At 37.2% G+C, this 21,203-nt stretch overlaps 1 protein-coding gene across 2 annotated transcripts in view; it reads left to right on the top strand.

Annotated features, from left to right (window-relative positions):
- LOC145990966 (lipopolysaccharide-induced tumor necrosis factor-alpha factor homolog) overlaps window positions 1-20,928 on the top strand; it is a 69,595-nt gene extending 48,667 nt beyond the window's left edge. The window contains exons 2-5 of one of the 2 annotated variants that reach the window (XM_083126553.1): window positions 7,368-7,492; window positions 9,073-9,144; window positions 9,628-9,784; window positions 17,953-20,928. In XM_083126553.1, coding sequence (XP_082982679.1) covers window positions 7,375-7,492; window positions 9,073-9,144; window positions 9,628-9,784; window positions 17,953-18,058 — 453 coding nt within the window. In that variant the 5' untranslated portion in view covers window positions 7,368-7,374 and the 3' untranslated portion in view covers window positions 18,059-20,928. The remainder of the gene's footprint in view (window positions 1-7,367; window positions 7,493-9,072; window positions 9,145-9,627; window positions 9,785-17,952) is intronic. The other variant, XM_083126554.1, reaches the window with a different exon arrangement.
- The last annotated feature ends 275 nt before the right edge of the window (window positions 20,929-21,203 follow it).

The following is a 21,203-nucleotide window of genomic DNA, read 5'->3' as shown; positions in this document are numbered from 1 at the left end:
AATGCTGTCATCAGTTTTCAGGGTTGCATTCCCTGAGGAGGTACATACACTTTGGTTTATCCAACAATCACACTATGGGGGGGGGGGGGAGTACAAAATATGTTATAACTAGTGCTTTTTTATGTCAGTAAACAACGTTACTACATACTGGAACCTTATTATAGGTGACGACTATTAACATTTTATTTTAACAAGAGAAGTGTGTACGATGTCAGAGTGGGGAAAATAGCCTGAAAAAACAAAAAACCACTATGACTTATTCTATATTCATTATTTTTAGTATTATAAGCTATTCTAAGCCTTTTCTTTACAAGTTTTCTCAAACTTTTTGACAATCTTAGAACCTCACAAGTATTTAAAGCAATAATTTATAAAATTTTCTGAGGGTGGGTTTTTCTGAAAAAACCCGCATGGGGAAAACTGCGCTGGGCCCACCCGGTCCAACCCTGATTTTGGAGCTGATGTGATCAGCACCACGCTCCGGCCGCCTTTACCCCCCAAGGTTGCCTGCAGGTACCAATTGATTTGATGCTGGCTGAGCCCCGGAGCAGCTTTATTCGGGGATGTTGTACTTTGATGAATGCATTATGAAAGACATAAACAGTAATAATAAAAATATCCCTCTAGTCTATATCAATATGTATTGCATCGGACACATTAAATACTAAAAATAGATACCACCTGAACTCGTGATTGAAGAATTTATCATTTTTTCGTGTCAAGTTATATTCTGTGACCATAGACACCCGGAAGGGGAAAATACCTACCTTGCCCCTCCTTGGGAAAAATCCTTTGTGGACAATTCAAAAGTTTCGACATGGAAAATTGTCGATAACTTATATTTTTAATATTAGATTTTGTTCCTCCCCACTTTTCTATAATATATGGTGTTTCATGTTCGTGAATATCGTGAGAGTTATGTTTCAACACTTCTTTAATTATGAACGATCTATTGTCCATCTCTCCACGTGTCCATTTTCTAAAGATACTTAAGGCACCTCTCCACACATGCTGAGCAAGGTACTGTTAATGTGTTGCGGTCAATGGCGTGCCCAGTAAGAGGTTTGTGGGTATCATACGCCTCTGTGGCCCGGCATTCCTTAAAGAAAAAGAAGGAACGTCAGTTGCAGGAAAATATGGCAAAATATAGGACTGACTTCCCCAAAAGCAGAAGACATAACCAACGTACTGGTGCCTTCATACTGACGTCATGCCCTCGCGTGTTATCATGTTCATAAAAGCCTCGCTAAATGGGAAACATTTGGCAGTGTCTCTGGAAGTAGCTTTGCTCTTACTTTGTCCTGCTCGGCTGTTGGAAACGTTTCGCAGATCTAAAACTCTTTCGTGCTTTCTTCCTCATGCAAAGATAAGATCGTTGACCTTCCGTGCTGGCGGTCGATAAATTTCCTTTCGTTGGTCTCCTTGCATGGCCTAATGAATTAACAACGAAGTCTTTCGACTTGGAGAAAGAACTCCGTCAATAGTGTTAAGTTACGAGCAAACACAGACGGTTTCCTGGCATGGCTAGTGTGTTAACAGAAATAATACTTGTTCACTTTACTCAGACATGCAGTAGTGATAGTACAGAGATAGTCTTTTTAAAAATCCAGACGAGAACTAGACTTGTCGAGACTATATATAACTGAGAACGAGACAAACCCTTATTCAGCTTTTGTATATTCTAGTATCTTGTTCGAAACTTCGATATTTGAAAAGCAACATTACTATGCGACTTCTTCAGGCACATCAAATGGATATATTCCGAATATTTACGGATAAGAGATATATATTTAGTTTGTCGTAATTGCAAAGTTAATCTTTTATTGGCAACTGTGAACCTGTGCAACGTGGTTGCATATATTCAGGATACAATTTAATCGCTTCTCTAGCTGTTGGGTTAATTTTGACGATGAGGATGAATGATGAACTTCGAAATGAGTAATGTGAAATGCATACATACCTTGCCCATGTTCGAAGTAGATCGGCTGGGAGTACAGTGTTCAACCTACACGCAATATGAGCCATTCCATTTTAGATTAGATAACATAGTTCTTTCTTTCTTTTCTTCTTGTTTTTTGTTTGTACTGCCAATATAAAAGACCCGTATTCACAGTATAATTTTGAATTTTAAAGGAAGTTTAAAAACATGTAGAATTCAGGAACATAAGCTCAAAGCAACAGTTTTTTTTTCCTTTTTCTATATTATCTCTCTCTCTCCAAAAGATCACAACTACCGTAAAAATTTACACAGCATTGTGGTACTAATTATCTTACTTGATCTGTGCTCTTGCAAAACTTTATAAGGAAGTAAAAAACGGTTTAAAATTAATGCAAAACGTCTACTTTATGAAGTTAGAGCCGCTTGTCTGAAGCACGAAAAGCTACAATGTTCCAACGCTCCCTGTATCTACTGTTATGATTTGGACAGAGAGACAGAAAGGAACTAAAAATAAAGACCCTTGAGCAGCTGCTTGCAAATACGAGAAACATTCAAAATTGCTTTTTACGAACATTATAAGCTTTTTGTTATTGAAATGTACATACCTCCGTCAACGGCTGCTTGCGGCAAATGAAGTGTTACCTTCGTAATCAAATTGGTAACAAGAAGTTGAGTGCCCTGTCTATTCTTCCTTTGAGAAGGAGCTTACAAAATTTTTGGATTTAAGCAAGGTTGTAGCTGCTCATAAGAACAGACGTATCTTATCGGAGTTTAATGCTGTAGTTAATTTTCCCATTTTAGCAAGAAAGTGCTCACACTCTTTACATAGAAATAGTATTACGTGTATTTTTATAGTATTGATAACACATTTCGAGCGATTCAATAATGGCTTAGGAAAAGAAGTCAATAAAATTATTGCATATATGACAAAAAGTACTTTTGAATATGATGGAACAAAATGCGATATCTTTGCATCTGAATGTAAAATATGTCACTGGCAAAATTATACCGTAAAAAGAAATATTAAGCAAATACCTTTTAGTCGGTATTAGTTGGTCCCGGGTTCGAATCCCGGTCGGGCTTGGTTGTTTGTGAATGTCCATTCATCAATTTCATCATTTCATCACTCATCCCCATCTTCGCAAATTAGCCAAGAGGCACAAAACGCGAAGTAAAATAAACTAAATCAAATCAAATCAAATCGGTATTAGTTAGCCTCCCAAGAATTTGACTCCGAAATCTGTAGCCCCCCCCCTAATTTTAGGCCAGCGCCGGCACTGCTTGCGCGGAGATGTTGTCGTTAATATCTAAAATTAAGCCATAGTTTCTGGCTCCAGAGGTCTAAATTTAACATTAAACATCTAGTAGAGAACATAATGAGATACAGTTAAAAGAAAATCACCCAATCCCCGTAATACAACTGAGCAAAAATGTTCTGAATGTCAGTAGTGAAAATCAGCAGTAACAATCACTAACTCTGTAGCCTTCTCAAACCCGAAGGTTTATGGCTGCAGCAATACAAGCCTTCTGTCCCTCTCCTGGGCAAGATCAATCCCATCTTTTCCATCCTTATCGATTTCCTTTAGGTCCATCTCAACGTTATCCCTCCATCTTCGTCTTGGTTTTTATACTGGTCTGTTACTATGAGATTTCCCAACAAGAATCCTGTAAACTCTTTTTTCATCTCCTCGTGCCACATGGCTTGCCCACCTAAGTCTTCTTGATTTAATCATTCTAATAATATCTGGAGATGAATTCAGATTATGACCGGCCCCCGTGCTTAGCACATCGCGCTACGATGCCAGGGGTCCCGGGTTCGAATCCTGGCCTGGGCATGGATGTTTGTGAGTGTCCATTCATCAATTTCATCATCATCACTCATTCCCATCTTCGCAAATTAGTCAAAAGTGGCACAAAAGGCGAAGTAAAATAAAGTAAATCAATTCAAATTATGTAGTTCTGAATTATGTAACCTTTTCCACTCACCTCTCCCCTCATCCCTTTTAGGTCCAAATATTTTTCTAAGGATTTTATTTTCAAATACTCTTAATTTATGTTCCTCTTTCAATGTAAGGTCCAAGTTTCGCATCCATGTAACACTACAGGCAAAATTACTGTTTTGTATATTTTAACTTTTAGTTTCTTAGAGATTATACGAGAAGATAATAAGTTTATGAAGAGGAAAGTAACACGCATTTCCTGAATTAATCCTTCTTTTTATTTCCTCTTTATCATTTTCATTTGCGAGTATTACTCCTAAGTAATATAGATCACATCTTGACTAATGGTTACTGATGGACAAGTCACATCATTGCGCATTATAAAAAATAACACACTAAACGTGTCACTATAGAAGCATTTTGTCTGCGGCGCCTAGTTGGAAAATATTTGCCTACGTACCATCCTAAACACATGTGGGATGTGTCTGTTCTTCCTTGCCGTGAAATTGAAGAACCCACCTCCTCATGGCCCATTGTGTGATAGAGCGCTGGCGGCAAACTACATAAATTTGTGACAACGGTGCGGGCATTTGTCATTTCCATATAGAACCTTTTCTGCTTCCCCACATTGCTGTTGGGCCTTGATTTTGACCAGAAGTTCTGCCTCTTCAGAGAGACAGACATCTGTTCACCTTCCTTCCTTTGACGTGAACTGCACCCTTCACATGAGTGCGCACGTGTTCCCTCATAACAGCGTACACGTGTGTTTGTGCTTCTGCAAGTTTTGTGAACCCAACGTCCTCTTCTTTTAACTCGCCTGGAAGAAGTTGAACCAAGTTGCTTCTTGCCTTTTGGGAGGGAACGAATATAAAGAACTTATTGTTCAGCTTTTTAAATATAATTATTTCGGCTACTATCCAAAATAGACAAAACGAACCTTGAACTTAAACAATCAACTAATACTAACTCAAAACTTGGTTCGAATTCCGACCTGGCATGGGTATTTTTAGTGAGCGTCCCTTCATCTTATCATCACTGATCCTCATTGTCGCAATTAGCCAAAAGATTCAGAAAAGCGACGCTAAATAAAAAAGAAAATCAACCAACTCAAAATCACATCGCTATGTCATGCTGCATAGAACGCAAGGAGGACGGTATTTGGGGCCAATTTTTTCGTATATATGATTAAGGTGTAAATAATTCGATCACTGGCAAAACAGCATACCCTTTTCCTCAAGTCGAACTACATGATGTCCTTGCGTAAATCTGTAACCATAATTTTCAAAATTGTTATTCAGTATCAACAAGCCGGCAATAAGATATTAACCTGAATTGAGTTGTTGTTTTAAGTCCACTTTATGCACAGATAGGTTAATTGGGACTGGACTGCACCCACCAGAACCCCCCCCCCACAAGGCCCATGACGCACTCCCCCCAAAAGGGTAGAATATTTGCCCCCCCCGTTTATGCCGAATTAATTACACAAATTATTTTTGTCAGATAAAATTTGCGAAAAAAATATAATACCAGAGGTGCAACCACGAATTTTTGTGGGGGGGGGGGGCAAGTACCAGGATAAACGTGTACCAATAATAATAACATTAATAATGGCTTTATTATTATTACTACTACTACTAGTAGTAGTAGTAGTAGTAGTAGTATCAAAGACGTTATTATGCTTATAAATTACGCAAAAAGAGGGTAGAAGTGTGTGCTAAAGCATTTATTTGGAACAAAGGATTTGAAATATTTTTTTCAATACCGTCAATTTCACATAAGCTAATAATGGAAATCAAGCACACAAACTGTATTTTTGAATGGCAGAAAATGAATGATAAATGCATTCCGAAGATACATGTGTAACTTTCATGTACAGTGGGATCCACTAGTATTGCTCGGCAAATTGTCCATGACTACTTTCATTAATTTTTCTCTTGCATCCTGTGTGTTTTAAAGCGATGGATTTGGGTGTATGCTGGTGCAGAAGTTGTCAACAGCTAGTTTTGAGTTTTCTTTTAATTCTTGAATCTCTTATTGGATCAAATAAAGTGCACGAACATGGTGATGGACAATTTGCACGGTAATACTCATGGATCCCACTGAAAATAGTCATGGACAATTTGCACGGTAATACTCATAGATCCCACTGTACAACATGTGTTTTACACATATGCAACATGGAGCGATATAAAATAAGAAAATACATATGCAACAAGCTAACACTAAATTGTGTACATTTTCAAAGTTTATTCAATACAAATATACAACACATATTATTGAAATGCATTACATTACAGAAAAGAAGGAGACTGCGAGCGCAGCGAGCAAGAACATTTTTAGATCCAATTTTTGCAATTGAAAACAATATTCATTTAATAGGGCGCAAATAATTTCACTGGACGCCATGACATTCTCTCTTTTACATGGCCGACTCCCGCCGCCCCAGCTCTGAACTTGACGAAAACGAGAAAAGCAGATAATGCGAGCGAAGCAAGCAAGAAAATTTTACAAAATGAATTTTTATTTGCATAAAATTTGAAATCGAAGGGGTAATAATTGCTCCTCTGTGGCTGTGCCCTCCTGCAGGTGCCCTTGGCTGTCAATGTTGTCCCCCTTGTCCCCCTATAATTGACTTTCGTCGAAGGTTGGGGGGGGGGGCAATGACCCCCCCTGTGGTTGTGTCACTGTATTAATAAGTCATATTTACTGTATGTTTACTTTAGATAGTTTAGGCTCACTGCCATTGTTAGTCAACCTTATTCTGCACAGTTTGTCTGCTCGACTAACCTTGTATTAATGTGAATACCATGCCTCCCCCTCCATCCAAACCGATTCTATAGGCATAAAAGGTGGTGTTTCATTTCAACCCTATCCCCGCAATCACCCACAGGTAAGTAGAAAAACTGTACATAATAACCAAAACTAAAAATCAATAACAAGTCAATCGAAGGATACGATCCCCCCCATTTTTGTGTGAAGATATATAGAATTGGTATAAAATCCCCCCCAAATATTTACATGATGCAGGTGCGTCATGAACCCCCCCTCCCTGTGGGTACCTCTGGGTTCCTTCAAATGCTTTGTATTGGTATTTTGACCCAGATAGCACGTAAGTTAACTGCAAGTTAAATCGAATGTCGATTTAACTTGCAGTTAACTTACATGCTATCTGGGGAGTGTCAGATTATTCTAAACATTTTTTTTCAATGGTTGTATTTTTAGAAAATGAATATTAATTGTGAAGATGATAGATACAATACATTAAAAAGTTGAGAACTGAAATCAGAATTTAATTAATTGTCACTAAAACACAAAACGTTTTCTAGCTGTTTTTCTTTTAATACCAGGCTACAGAATTTTGTCTCCTTAAGCCAAAGTATTTGTTTATTCTAAAATATATTTTCACACATAAAACTAGTTCACATTACTGTTAATGTTTACTTGTAAAATTCGTTGTGCATATTGTTAAAAAAAACTTTGTTTTCCAGGTAAAAGATGAGTAAATCCCATGCTCCACCTCCAAGTTACGGGCCTCCTCCAGCAGCCCCTCCAAGCTACTCACAGGCTGTTGGTGGTGTTCCACCTTCTAGTCCATTCACACCTGGGCAACAATGTAAGTAAGAGTATCGCTTGAACAGAAGTGTACATTATTGTAATCAATGGAGGGATCCTAGTGAGGATAGTTGTTTCAATCCCACTTTAAAGTGTGGGACCAGTCTTGACTAACCTATCTGTATATTTGCATTTTGGTTACTTAACATTAATTAAAGAACAAGAATGAAGATGGTTGCATGTAATAATTTACACCTGTGGTTCTTAACCTGTAGTATGTGGACTTTCAAAGGGTATGTGAAGGCTTGAATAAATGTTACAAGCTTTTATACATGTTGCGAAAGTTTGCATGGAAGAGACCCTCCATTATTAAATAAAACTATTTGTAAACTAAATCTTGCTAGAGGTGAAAATGTGACAATATTTTTTTATCATTTTTACTATAATATTGTTTATAATACGCACTCGTATAAACTCGACATTCCCAGATCTTTAAAGTTTGTCAAGGAAATGTCCAGAATATAACTTTCAACCATTAAGCCCAATATAACAAGACTTGTAAGTGAAATGCAGCATCATCCTCTGCATTGAAGTAATATTAGGCTATCATTCACTTTTCAGTATTATCGTTAATATTATTATCACAATAAAAATATGCATGTTACAATAAATTGAATTGTACAGTTGTAATAAAAAATGCTTGATGAGCAACATTAATCAAATATGTAATGAACTTTAGAATTGTAAATATTGAGTTAAGCCATAGGAATCTGCAAGAACAAAAGAGATATAAAGGGACTCCATGGTAAACGAAAGTTTAATGCTCGGCTGAACCTTTGGCTGACACTACGACAACTATTTTTGAATTTTCCTCTCCTTTCTTGAATTTTCCTCTCCTTTTGAATAACCAGTATGATATTCCAAAATCTAAAAAATTACATATGCTTGGAATTCCTTCTAGAACATTCACTTAGCATTAGGTTAGGTTAGGTTTTGGAATATTATCTTGTTTGCTTTCGCTGTTGCATAGATATTCCCTCAATGGTTTCATGGCTACATAAGCATGATAATATCTAGACAACAGGGAAACAAAACCACACAGAGATTCACGTGAATGCTCTACAAGGAATTATAAGCATATTTAATTTTTCAGATTTTAGAATATCATAGTGGTTTTTCAAAACTAGTGGAAATTTCGAAAACACCTGCCCTGGTGTCAGCCAAAGATCCAGCAGAGCATTAAAAGCTGTTGGATTTACATGTTTTACTAAATAATAATAATAAAAAAACTACTATCATTCTTAATTGTAGATTTAATAGTTACCATTTACGATTTGAGTGAGATGATATATTCAGAGTTCCTGTCTGTCTGGGCACTTCGTGAAGAATTCGTTTTCATATACTTTAGATTGTTTAGAAATTTAAGGACTTTGTAAATACTTAACTCTCTCTTCTGTAGTTTCTTTGATCCTACTTACTGACAGCTTGTATATTACTTTTATTCCTGTTAAGAACAGAATGCAATACAATCCTGTACATAGTTTTATTGTAGACACTGATTTTACTAACTAACAACTGCTTGTTATTTCTTGTTTCCTGCTAACTTGGAATCTATCGTGTAATTTTGCATGATGAGATTAGATGGTGGCTTCTATGGATTTCCTCAGCAATTTCAATATGTTCCTGGACTTGGAGTAACCTCCTTGTCTGCCGGTGGGTGGACCATTATATTTCCTTTTTCTCCAGGATACGTTAAAATAAAAGTTCTTGATGTTTTCGAAAGTGCAATGCATGTACTGTAACCATATATTTCAATTACCATGAAATGGTAGTTAGTGTAGGTTTAGTATGTTGCTATTTGTTTCTCAGTATATGATGTTCTTTTTTATGCCAACAAAATTATTTTCAAATATGCATTTCAAACCGTGCATTTAAAGGATACTTTTCTTCTTTCATTATTTTGAAGTGCTGAATCCAAACGATACAAAATATTGACGATCAGATTTTTAAGTCTTGCATTCAAATTTTATTTGAGATTACTGCATTTCTCATTTTTGGAAGTTTTATATTTCTGTTAACTCTTGTACATAATTTTCAAACGTTTGATGTATCCATAGCACTATAAATGATTGACACTTACGGTAATTTAATGTAAAATTTGCATCATAGGATCTTAATTATTATTATTTACTTTAGTAACTCCTGGACCAACAATAGTAACAACAGTTGTTCCTGTGGGACCTCAACCGACACACATGATCTGCCCTCATTGCCATGCAGAGATTGATACAAGCACTATGAAGCAGCCGGGAATGATAGCCTACCTGAGTGGCTTAATCATAGCACTTCTCGGGTAAGTTGCAAAGTGACGTTATGTACTTTGGTGGGGGGTCAGAGGTGCAGGGAACTTAACCTGGTCATTATGTTATTTGTCATGGGAATTAGTTGATATCATTGATTTTGAAAACCAGTGTCCAGGGGTAGTGTTCAACGTATGCCTTGCCAGCATCTTTTACCAGCATCAGGTTGAGCAAGCCTTGCTTGTGTAGATTTTTCAGAACTCAAAAAATATTTCATGCATTTGTTGTAAAATATGTATGTAATTGTGTCATAAAAATTGAAAAATATGTCATGAAATATTAAAAATATGTCAGAAAAAGGCAGAAACATTCTCAGTAAAACCAAAAATATGCACAACAGTACTTTCAAATTTCTCATTATACAGGATGTCACTATCTTCCAGGGATGATCGACTAGGTTGGGGTGGGGTATTAAATCAAGTTAGAATCCTTTTAAACGAAGAATGTAGTTGAAAAATATTGAAAATATAGTGAGGTGAAAAAATGTAAAGAAGTGAGAACAATTGAAACTTGTTTACTTCCTTTCTGGTGATTGTCGTACCCGCACAACAATGACAGGGTACATTTTTCCTTAATGTTTGCCCAGCTATCAATTGTCGGCGGGATAAAAAAAAGGGAGTGTTATTATTGTTGTATACTACACTGCTCAAAAAAATTAGGAGATCAAAGGGAAACAGAATAAAATGAGATGAAAATCCTGTACAATCTATGTTTATGCACGTGAATGAACATCATCGGGAGAGAATATACAGTAGAGAATGCATTGTTACACCCAGTAACAATGCACAGAATGAGCGACGGATAGCTTAAACATAATTTTAATTATCACAATCGGGATATCAGCAATCATTGGAGCAATTGGAGGGTTACATCAAACTTCGTTACGAAAAATTATAGCCTTTTCATCAATTAATCAACAGAAAGGAATGTGAATCACTTGACACAATGTTCACATGATGTGGGTCATTACAGAGCAATGTGTGTAGCAACAGGTAGGTGCAGAAATTGACATGCCCTTGAAAGGAACTGGCCCCTAGTATGATGTAAAAACTCAATATGCTGACCAAGGCAGTAATTTATGGTATTATAAAACATAAACTAAACGTAACGTTTCAACCTTATAGCAAGGTCTTCTTCAGACTCTGCACCAAATACAAGTACAAGTGTTACAGTATGATCCTTGAACGGTGAACACTGCAGCATACCTGCGTGGCATGGACTCGATGAGGTGATCAATGAGAGTTTGGGGGATTTGTCACCACTCTTCGTTTAGGGCAACTAACGTCGTCACCTTGTATACAAAGCTTCCCAGTTTTGATACCCGGTAGAGGCACATAGTGGTTCGGATCCCACTTTAAAGTGTAGGTCCAGTCCCGATTAGTCTATCTGTCCATAAAGTGGACTTAAAACACAAACTCAATCAAAATCATTTAGGGCAACCTCTAGCTCTGGAAGGTGTGAGGGAGGTGGCAGCCTGCTCTATAGTTTGTTTCTTACTCATGCACAGTTTGTTTCTTACTCATGCACAGAATGGACGATGGAAGTCTCTCATAAGCATTTGAATCCTTTACACTTCACATTGTGCCATAGAAGCATCAATATATTTTGCTACTCTTTTTTCGGGTAAGAAATAAAGTCATGTATGTATTCATACCCCACTTAGTGGTTGCATGGCCTTGTAGTTGGTTGTGGGGCTTGCATGCTCTGATGATTCACTAGGTTATACTGGCGGTAGCATAGCTACTGGCAGGGAGGGTCCCCCATGTCAGGCAGGCTAGTGAGGAGGAGCCAGACTAAGAAGCAACCTATCGGTCAAAGGCTGAAGATGATTCGACCATCTCAACGGCAGAGGAGGCGGATGAACCTAGAGGAGTAACACCTCTTTAAAAAAAAACATGGTTCAGCTGGCTCCGGCTGATAGTACCATGTAAGGGCCCCTTGCCAGGGTTACGGCAAAGTCCTCAATGGCAGATGCATCGGAGAAGGAGTCCTTTGGTACGGTGCAGATGGCAAAAGAGGCAACCCACTCTCTTGGGAGTAATAGAGAGAGAACCACTGCCTTGTGGTGAAGAGAGATCTTCAAAGGCTAAGGGAGAAACCCCCTTCAGAAAATCGTCCTGCTTGGAGGTAGCAGCCCTATCACCATGATCGGGTGCTGTGGGTTAATAACCTGCACACCTAAAACTCCATTATTAAAGAAACATTCACGAAGAATAGCCGGACTGACTCTAAGATGATGGGTGACCTTTGGCATGAAGGGGAAAACTAAAATTGGGTGTTGGAATGTGAGAACTTTAAGAGAGAGTGGTAGGCTCCAGCAAGCAGTAGCCCAAATGCAGGCCTACAGGTTGGACATATTAGAGATCAGTGAAATGAAGTGGAAAGGATTTGGAGAGATACGAACTAAAGATGGATTTACATTCTTATACTCAGGAAGAGAAGAAGAGAAACAACATAGGGATAGTGTAGGTATTCTGTTGAGTAAGAGCAAAGAAAAGCTTATCGGAATGGAACCCTGTTTCTGAAAGAATTATAACTGCAAAGTTTAAAACAAAGGCGAGGAACATTAGAATAGTACAGTGCTATGCTCCAACAGAAGTTTCAGACATCACAGAAAAAAATGGAATTCTATTCAAAATTGCACCAAGTACTAGTACAAAATGAAAAAGACATATGCATCTTGATGGGAGACATAAATACTAAAATTGGATCAGATAATGAAGGAGTAGATCCTATTATGGGTAGACATGGACTGGGGGAAATAAACAAAAATGGCCAGCTCTTTGTTGACCTTTGTGCAGAAAATGATCTGATCATAGGCGGAACTGTTTTTCCCCACAGAGATATCCATAAAGTGACATGGGTATCACCTGATCATGTGACAGAAAATCAAATTGACCATGTTTGCATTACCCGTAAATGGAGGAGATCCCTTCTGGATGCAAGAAATAAAAGAGGAGCCGATATTGGTAGTGACCACCACCACTTGGTAATTGCAGTCTTTAAACTTCGTATAATGGCAGCATGTAAAAAGGTTTCAAACATAGGAAAGAAATTTGATGTGAAAAAGTTAAATGATAAAGATACAAAAAATAGATTTGTATTGGAACCGAGAAACAGGTTTGAAAGTCTGCAAATGGAGCAAGATGAAGATACAGAAGAAAGAGAAGAGGATGTAATAGAGAGAAAATGGCAGAAGACCAAGACATATATGAGAAATAAGTGAAAACATTTTAGGATATAAGGAAAGTAATCGGAAAGACTGGATGTCAACAAACACATGGGATAAAATTAAAGCTAGAAAAATGAAGAAAGAAGAATTAAATACTGTAAAAACAAGAACCCAAAAGAGCTCCTTACAAAAACAGTATATAGATCTTGACAGAGAGGTGAAAATGACAAACGCAATTGGATAGAACAACAAGCAAGAGTAGCAGAGGAAGCAGGAAGTAAGGGTGATTTAAAACAGCTTTATCAAACAACATGCTTACTGTCAATGTGACAATTTAAGAAAAATATACCAGTCAAGAATAAGAATGGCAGGTTATATGGATAAACAAGAGCAAATGAAGAGCTGGAAAGAGCACTTCGAAGAAGTATTAAATAGGAACATCAGAGATAATGACAGAATGAGAGAAATAGGGAGTGAGGCTGAAAAAACTGAAGGGGGAGCAGAGATGAGAATTTCAGACCTTCCTCCTTCAATTCAGGCAATCAAATTACCACTTAAACAACAAAAGAATGGGAAGTCAGATGGAATAGACCAAATCCAACCAGAGATTTCGAAGGTAAATGTGAACTTGATGGCAAAAATACTATATGAAGTGTTACGGCAGTTTGGGAAAAAGAGAGAATGCCAGAAGATTGGAAAAGAGGTTTTATAATAAAAATTCCAAAAAAAGGCGATATGACAAACTGTAACAACTGGAGAGGAATCACGCTGTTGTCTATCCCAAGTCAAATACTAAATCGCATTCAAGATAAAATAGAGAAGCAGGATTCCGTTCTAGCAGATCCTGCACAGACCAAATTTGAGGATTATCATCGAGCAATGCATAGAATGGAATACTAGATTATATACCATCTTTGTAGGTTTTGAGAAAGCCTTTGATTCTGTAGCAGGGAAAGTAATGTGGCAAATATTACAGTGTTTGGAATACCAAATAAGATAAGGATAATCCAGGAGTCATATCGACAATACAAGAGCCAAGTTATTCATGAAGGAGAAGTTACAGAACCCTTTGAAGCAGAGACTGGAGTGAGGCAGGGCTGTTGCCTCTTATCTTTCTTCTGGTAATAGGTAATGAGGGAAACCGTAAAAGGAAAAAGAAGAGGAATACAATAGGACCTTATGGATAGATTAGAAGACTTAGATTTTGCTGATGATGTGTGTCTGTTGTCAGAATCTTGTAGAGATGCAAAAACTAAATTGCAAGATTGTAGAAGCTGATGTCAAATAAATCAAGGACTAAACAATGCGATTAAATGCAAGGACTCAAGATCATATTCAGTTAGAAAACAAAGACTTAGAAGATGTAGACAATTTTACCTACATAGGAAGTGTAGTTGCAACAAACGGAGAGGCAGAAGATGATGTAAAACAATGCATCAAGAAAGCTAACAGGGCCCTTGTGCAACTTTATCCAATATGGAAGAATAGGATTATAACTACAGAAACAAAGTTAAAGATTTTTAGAAGCAACGTCAAATCAGTATTGCTATATGGAGCAGAATCCTGGAAAGTCACAAACCAAATCACAAACAGATTACAAGTTTTCATTAACAGATGTCTCGGGAGAATATTAAATGTACATTGGCCAGAAGTAATCACAAATCAAGAACTTTTTACACGAGCATCAGAAGACCAGATTAAAAACCAAAGTGAAACAAGGAAAGCAGACAATGTAATTGAGAAGCAAGCTCTTGATTGGAACTTTCAAGGTGCTAGAAGAAGGGAAAGGCCCAAAAGCTCATGGAGGCGTACTGTTGAAGAAGGAGGAAGACAACAGGGAAAAGTTGGAAAGAAATGAAGAAGATCGCATGCAACAGAGTGAGGTGGAGACGCTTTGTGGATGCCCTATGTTCCAGTAGGAACTAAAGAAATTAAGTTGTGTATTCATGAATATGGGTTGCTTAGTTCCAGTGCCAAGTATGCAACACTGTAGCAGTAAGAAAGATTAGGGCAGCATTTCCAGTGTGTGTGCGAGTACACAAAATGTTTGTAATTACTGTGCCTGTCTGTAATTTTGTGTGCAATGGAATGATGTGTAGGTTTTGCGTGTATTGTTTAAAAGTAGTTATGCATAAAATTCTATTAGCAATATTATTTTCTTTCTGTTTTACCGATCTAAATGGTTTTCACCAAATTTTAAAATCTTCAACAAAACCTGTTGTTTCTTACAGGTGCATGATGTTCAGAAAGGATGCACTAAATATGACTTTCCTAGGTTTGTCTTGAAATCAGTCTCTTGAGGCACATTGCATTGTAGTTCAGATCCCACTTGAAAGAGTAGGCCCAGTCCTGATTAGCCTGTGTCATCATAAAGTAAACTTTAAGAAACTGACAAATTCTTATATGCACAGGACATTTGCTTCGCGATTAGTCATGAGGGATGGAAAAGTGAAGTAAAATGAAACAAAATTCAATCAATCATATATAATCCCTGACAAACCTAGACTTACCACTCTTTATATGTAAATAATGCAGACCTTATTCTTCTTTGCTCGCTATGATGTCACGAGTGAATAACACTTGACCAGGCAAATCGAGCAGCATATACTTGAAGCCCAGTGGTACACGTTTGTGTGTGGTATATGAATCCTGGAGTGAAAGACATGGTGAAATTGAAACTTAGGTGAACATAGTCATTATCTGCATGCTAAACTGAAGTTAAGTCTTATCTTAACAATACACAATGGTATGAGAACGAAAAAGATTATTGTGGGCTGAAACTATCAGGGTAGATATTTTACATATGTGTCTACAATTATTGTCACATTATGATATTCGATTGTGGGTGCGAGACTCGAGCGATTACAACGCAGCAAAAGTGCTCCCATGCAGTACTCCAGTCTGTAGTCTAATTGCTAAATTGTGTCCTTTTTAAAAAGGCAATTTCTTTTTATTTGAATTTTAAAAATCAATGTAACACTCCTTGCTGAGACAGTTATTCAGGTAACATAAAAGTAACATAAAAAGCATGATACAGGCAAAAATTTTAAAATTGAGCTTTTGACTCCATATCAGGGGTGGAATTGACATCAAGGACATCTGGTGGGAAAATCGCAATTTTCAACAGTCTGCAACCAACATCAATTTGAAACACCATCTTCTAACCTACCTCAAATTCCTCACTTGATCCAGGGCCAAGAGCTCTTTGTTAAAGTTTTACCTGCGTTTGTTTTCATACTGTATCTTTTGCGCTGCATGGGACCACTTTCGCTCGGTTGTACTCGTTTGAGTCTTCGACCCTCAAGCATATACAGTGGAAAATATTTTAAAGTAACAATAATTTATTTATTTATCTTTACCCCCGAAGACCCTTGGTGAAAGGGCATGGAAAGTGTCAAATTACAGAGATTGTTACTTTTTTTTTTAATGTTACCTTCTATCCATTACAGATATACTTATTCACATATACTTATTCACATATACTTATTCACACACATTATACCGTATTTGTTAGAACCTGTCCCGTCTCCCTAGGGCCTCCCCGATGGCGCAGTGGTAGCGTCGCCGCCTTGTAATCAAGGGGTCCCGGGTTCGATACCCGGTGGAGGCACAAGTGGTTTGGGTCCCACTTTAAACTGTAGGTCCAGTCCCGATTAGCCTTACTGTGCATAAAGTGGACTTAAAACACCAACTCAAACTCAACTGTCCCGTCTCCCACGCTAGCGATCGCTCGACAGTTTCGGTGCCAATGAGAAAAGAGGAAAAGTCGTCTGCTGGGCAGTGAGAAGCAAATGGAAGGCAGAAGAAAGGCACTTACGTAGACGCTGTTGCCATATTGCGGTCTAACTCACCTGTTTTGTTTGTGTCTTGTTGAAGAAGCTTGTTTTGTAAGCATGGTGCTTATTAGTGTGTGTTTTAAAATATCCAGGATGGAATTTATTCTGGTGATATTTGCTTGTGTCCTTTTTGTGTTTAGTGTCATCTTAGCTGGAACATTCAGGAAGGATTATTGTGTATATTTGTGCATTTCCACATATTTTATTCTCAACCTGGCTTCGGCTTTCCCCAGGACGGGGACCGCGTGGTTTCTGCTAGAAAAGCCAGCGATCAGCAAGCACGGGAAGCGGGACAGGTTGTAACAAATGCAGTATAACATAGATAGAAATACAGCTAGGAACCATTTTAGGCCTGCATATTTATAGCATTACAATATTTTGTTAATTCTGCAATACACAATGAAATAGACCAGCAAATTATGAAAAAATATAATGATATGACAGAGATAAAAGAAATAACATGTGTGTGGATAAAGCCATAACCTGGTACATTTTGACTACAGGTTTACAGTTTCAGAATTTTTTGAAAAATTTACACAATGAATAGGTGTTTATACATAATGAACATACATATTGGTTAATAATTTAATATACTCAGAGTGGGTTACCCACATATTTCTTAATATCTATCATTCAATTTTTATTACATATTGGATACCTTCGTTTTCATATATTTCTTGAGTATTTAAAAATCATAGACGCATGTGTGTAAAATATCTATCCATCTTGGTAGTTTCAGCCCACAATCACTATTCCATTTTCATATTTCCTTGTGAATTGGTAAGATAGAATAAGCTACATAGCATGGAGATGATGACTATGTTCACTGCATCTTTCACTTCACGATCCATATTTGAGGGCCGACTACCACAGACAAATCACGGTTATATGTATACTAATGGGCTGTAAGTGTATACCCTTTATTTTGCCTGTTCAAGCATTATTCACTCGAGCGAAGGAGCCTAAATTCCATACACTTGTATAGTGTCGTCAATGCAAACTATTTGACATTTGAACAAAATCATCTTCCTGCAGCATTTACCCTGTCTATTTCTACTTTACTACTGAGCAATATATGTGGTATAAAAGAGAATTTGTTTCAACACGTTAAATTGTAAATTAGATATTTAATGAATGACCTTGAATGTTTCAGATGCTGGCTTGGCTGTTGCCTTATACCATGCTGTATGGATGAGTGCATGGATGTTCACCACAACTGCCCCAACTGCAAAGCATACTTAGGACGCTACCGTCGATAAAGAACTCTCATTGGATGTATTAAGCTGTGACAAACTTATCATAAACATTCTCTTCATTGTGGAGCAGGGCTTTTCTTTGTTACTGAAGTATACTGAAATAATGGTTATTTATGTGCATGGCAGTCTTCTTTTTTGTTTAACTCCACAGAGCTTCATATCAGCATTTGCTTTTTGTAATGAAGCCACAGTGAAATATGCTTTACAACTTGTCAAATGATTCCTATTTGTTTGTTGGCATGTTAGACATACGTTATTTCTCTATGTTGTGACATTCTCAATGTATATTTCTTGTATTTTGCAAGATTCCGTGCATTAATTGAGTTGTACACAGATTAAGACATATATGTTGTTTGTAAAATATTATTAGCATTGCAAAGATACTTTTGCTGGTTGAATACACTAGTGCCTTTATTAATGTTATAGATTTTGAAATTGATAATGAACTTATACAACATTTAAGTCAAAAACTGTTGAATATTACCTCCTGTTGGTCTATATCTTTATGAACTTTAGAAATATAAGTCTGAATTTGTAAAAATATTATTTTTTATAAAATTATACAACACAATATAAACACTTAAATTTGTAGTGTAAATATTTGCTAACGAGTAAATTACAGATCAGCTTTAAAATTTTTGTAGTGTTTATTATTTGACTTTGTAAAAATCTTAAATGTAGTAGTAGTAGTGTCAAATATCAAGCTGCAAAACTTGTGAGTTCTCACAGTTATGAGAACTAATATTACAAGTTTGGACAGTATGACAAGAGTAAATAAAGTGCATTTGAATATTTACAGTATTAAAGGTACCATGTATTGACATTTATCATAATATTTTTCACTATCATATGTTCATAGCAGTTCTCTTCATAAAAAATTTATATCCTTGTCATAATTAGCTAACAAAACTTGACTATCTGTGTTTTAAAATGTTCAGTTAGAAGAGATTTGATTCCTTCCAAAGCGTTATAGAGCAAATTAATGATGTCAATATTAATTTACCTAGACCACCTATTAGGGACTCAAGAAGAAATGCATTTATTGCAAATATCTAACAATCACGTCCTATTTACGTACTAGAAAACACTTAAAAATCTCTTGGACATGACAATGATAAATGTACAAAATAGTCATGGTCATAACTACTATTAGGATTTATGGTTTAGTCTGATCAACAATTTACTCATCTTATAATCTTCGCATTATTAGTTTACTGTGGTCTCCCAAATTATGATTTTCTTTGTTCTGGAAAAATATTGAAGGTTGTGAATCTTTTTTCAAAATGCACTTGTGCCTTTTTTCCCCCTGAAGAAATTGTTATAAAGAGACAAAAACTATTTGGTCTAGGAATTAATTCGTGCGGTTGTTACGCACACATTGAAGCTGTAGTTCAAACACAAAATACATAAATACCTTAAGAAAAATATTGTCCATCGCGAGCCACCACTTTCGCCCATCTGTCAGGCAAGTTACGGATTCCGTGGCGAAAGAAGTCCTCATCCTTTGAAGCGATCCAGTCAGAGACCCATTTTTCGATATCTCTGAAGAAGTGAACCGCTGTCCAACCAAATCGTTATTCATGCAATCGAACAAGTAGTAGTCCGAAGGAGCAACGTCTGGTGAATACGGCGGGTGGGGTAAAACTTCCCATCCGACATTTTTTAAATAGGTTTTGACCGGTTTTGCGACATGTGGGCGAGCGTTATCATGTTGAAAAATAAGTTTATCATGTATGTTCTCCCATTCTGGTCGTTTCCTGGCCAGAGCTTGCTTCAAACGCATTAATTGTCGTCGATAACGTTCTCCATTAATAGTTTCACCGGGTTGCAGCAGCTCATAGTACACCACACCTTTCATATCCCACCATATGCACAGCATAACCTTTGCACAGTGAATATCTCGTTTCGGTTGTGATGGACCTGGTTCACCTGGCTTCACCCAGGCCTTCTTTTCATTTCGGGTTCTCGTAATGGATCCACTTCTCATCGCCAGTAACAATGCGATGCAAAAACCCCTTTCTTTTCTGTCTTTGAAGCAGCAATTCGCAAATGGTTTTTCGTCTTTCAACGTCTCTGTCTTTCAATTCATGTGGAACCCAATGTGACATCTTTTGAATCATTCCCATGGCTTTGAGGCATTTGGAAATTGTTGTTTGATCAACGCCTAATGCTTCTGCAAGTTCTTCCTGCGTTTGACACGAATCCTGATCGAGAAATGCTCTCAATTCTTCGTCTTCAAATTTTTTTGGCTGTCCAGGTTGCTCTTGGTCTTCCAGGCCGAAATCACCACTTCTAAACCGTGCAAACCACTTCTGACACGTTCGCTCAGCTAGCGCATGGTCACCATACACTTCCACCAAAATATGATGACTTTCGGTAGCACTTTTCTGCATATTAAAGTAATGAAGCAGAACACCCCGCAAAAACACCTTATCTGGCACGAACTGCGCCATGTTCAGTTGACTACAAAATGCTGTTGTTGACGCGTCAATCAACTGCCCTATACTACGAATAATGCGCGCTGACAGGAGTTTTCAACGCATGTGTGGCTACACGGAACTGTGGGACGATACGCTCGTTACGCCATCTCTTGTCCAGGCACCCAAATTAATTCCTAGACCAAATACTTAAAGAAAATGTATACACTGACTGAATATGAAGCCTCACCTTGGCTTCAAAACTTTCCTACTTCCTTTCATTTTTCCTTGTTAACTGTAAGCATGTAACATGTCAACTTCAGACAAGCTTCATTAAATGTGACAATGCTGATGCATTAATCAAAGTTGTAATATATTTGTAATAACAAAGCTACTGTGACCAAACAGTGTGTACAGTTATGTCTGCAATACATGTCATTATATTTTTGATGTTTACACTGTGTTTTTTATAATCCCTTTTTGTTCTGTATTGGAATGTTCAAAATAGTAAACTCATTGTTCAAAATCTGTATGGTGAGTGCTAAGATGCCAGAGGTCCTATGTTCAATTTCTGAGTAATTTTGTAGTGTTTCATTGTGTTTGTTCCTTCGTCTATTTCATCATTTGACAATTTCATCTTCATTGCAATTAGCAATGTGGATCCTGTTGAATAGACAGGATGATTCATAAGTCCCCTGACTGAAACTGTCAATTCAAGTATATAGAATATA

The sequence above is a fragment of the Lepisma saccharinum genome, chromosome 8 (assembly GCF_977018435.1).
Source record: "Lepisma saccharinum chromosome 8, izLepSacc3.1, whole genome shotgun sequence".
NCBI classification, from domain to species: domain Eukaryota; kingdom Metazoa; phylum Arthropoda; class Insecta; order Zygentoma; family Lepismatidae; genus Lepisma; species Lepisma saccharinum.
Note: the sequence above shows the minus strand (reverse complement) of the source record. Positions and strands in the feature narration are given on the sequence as shown.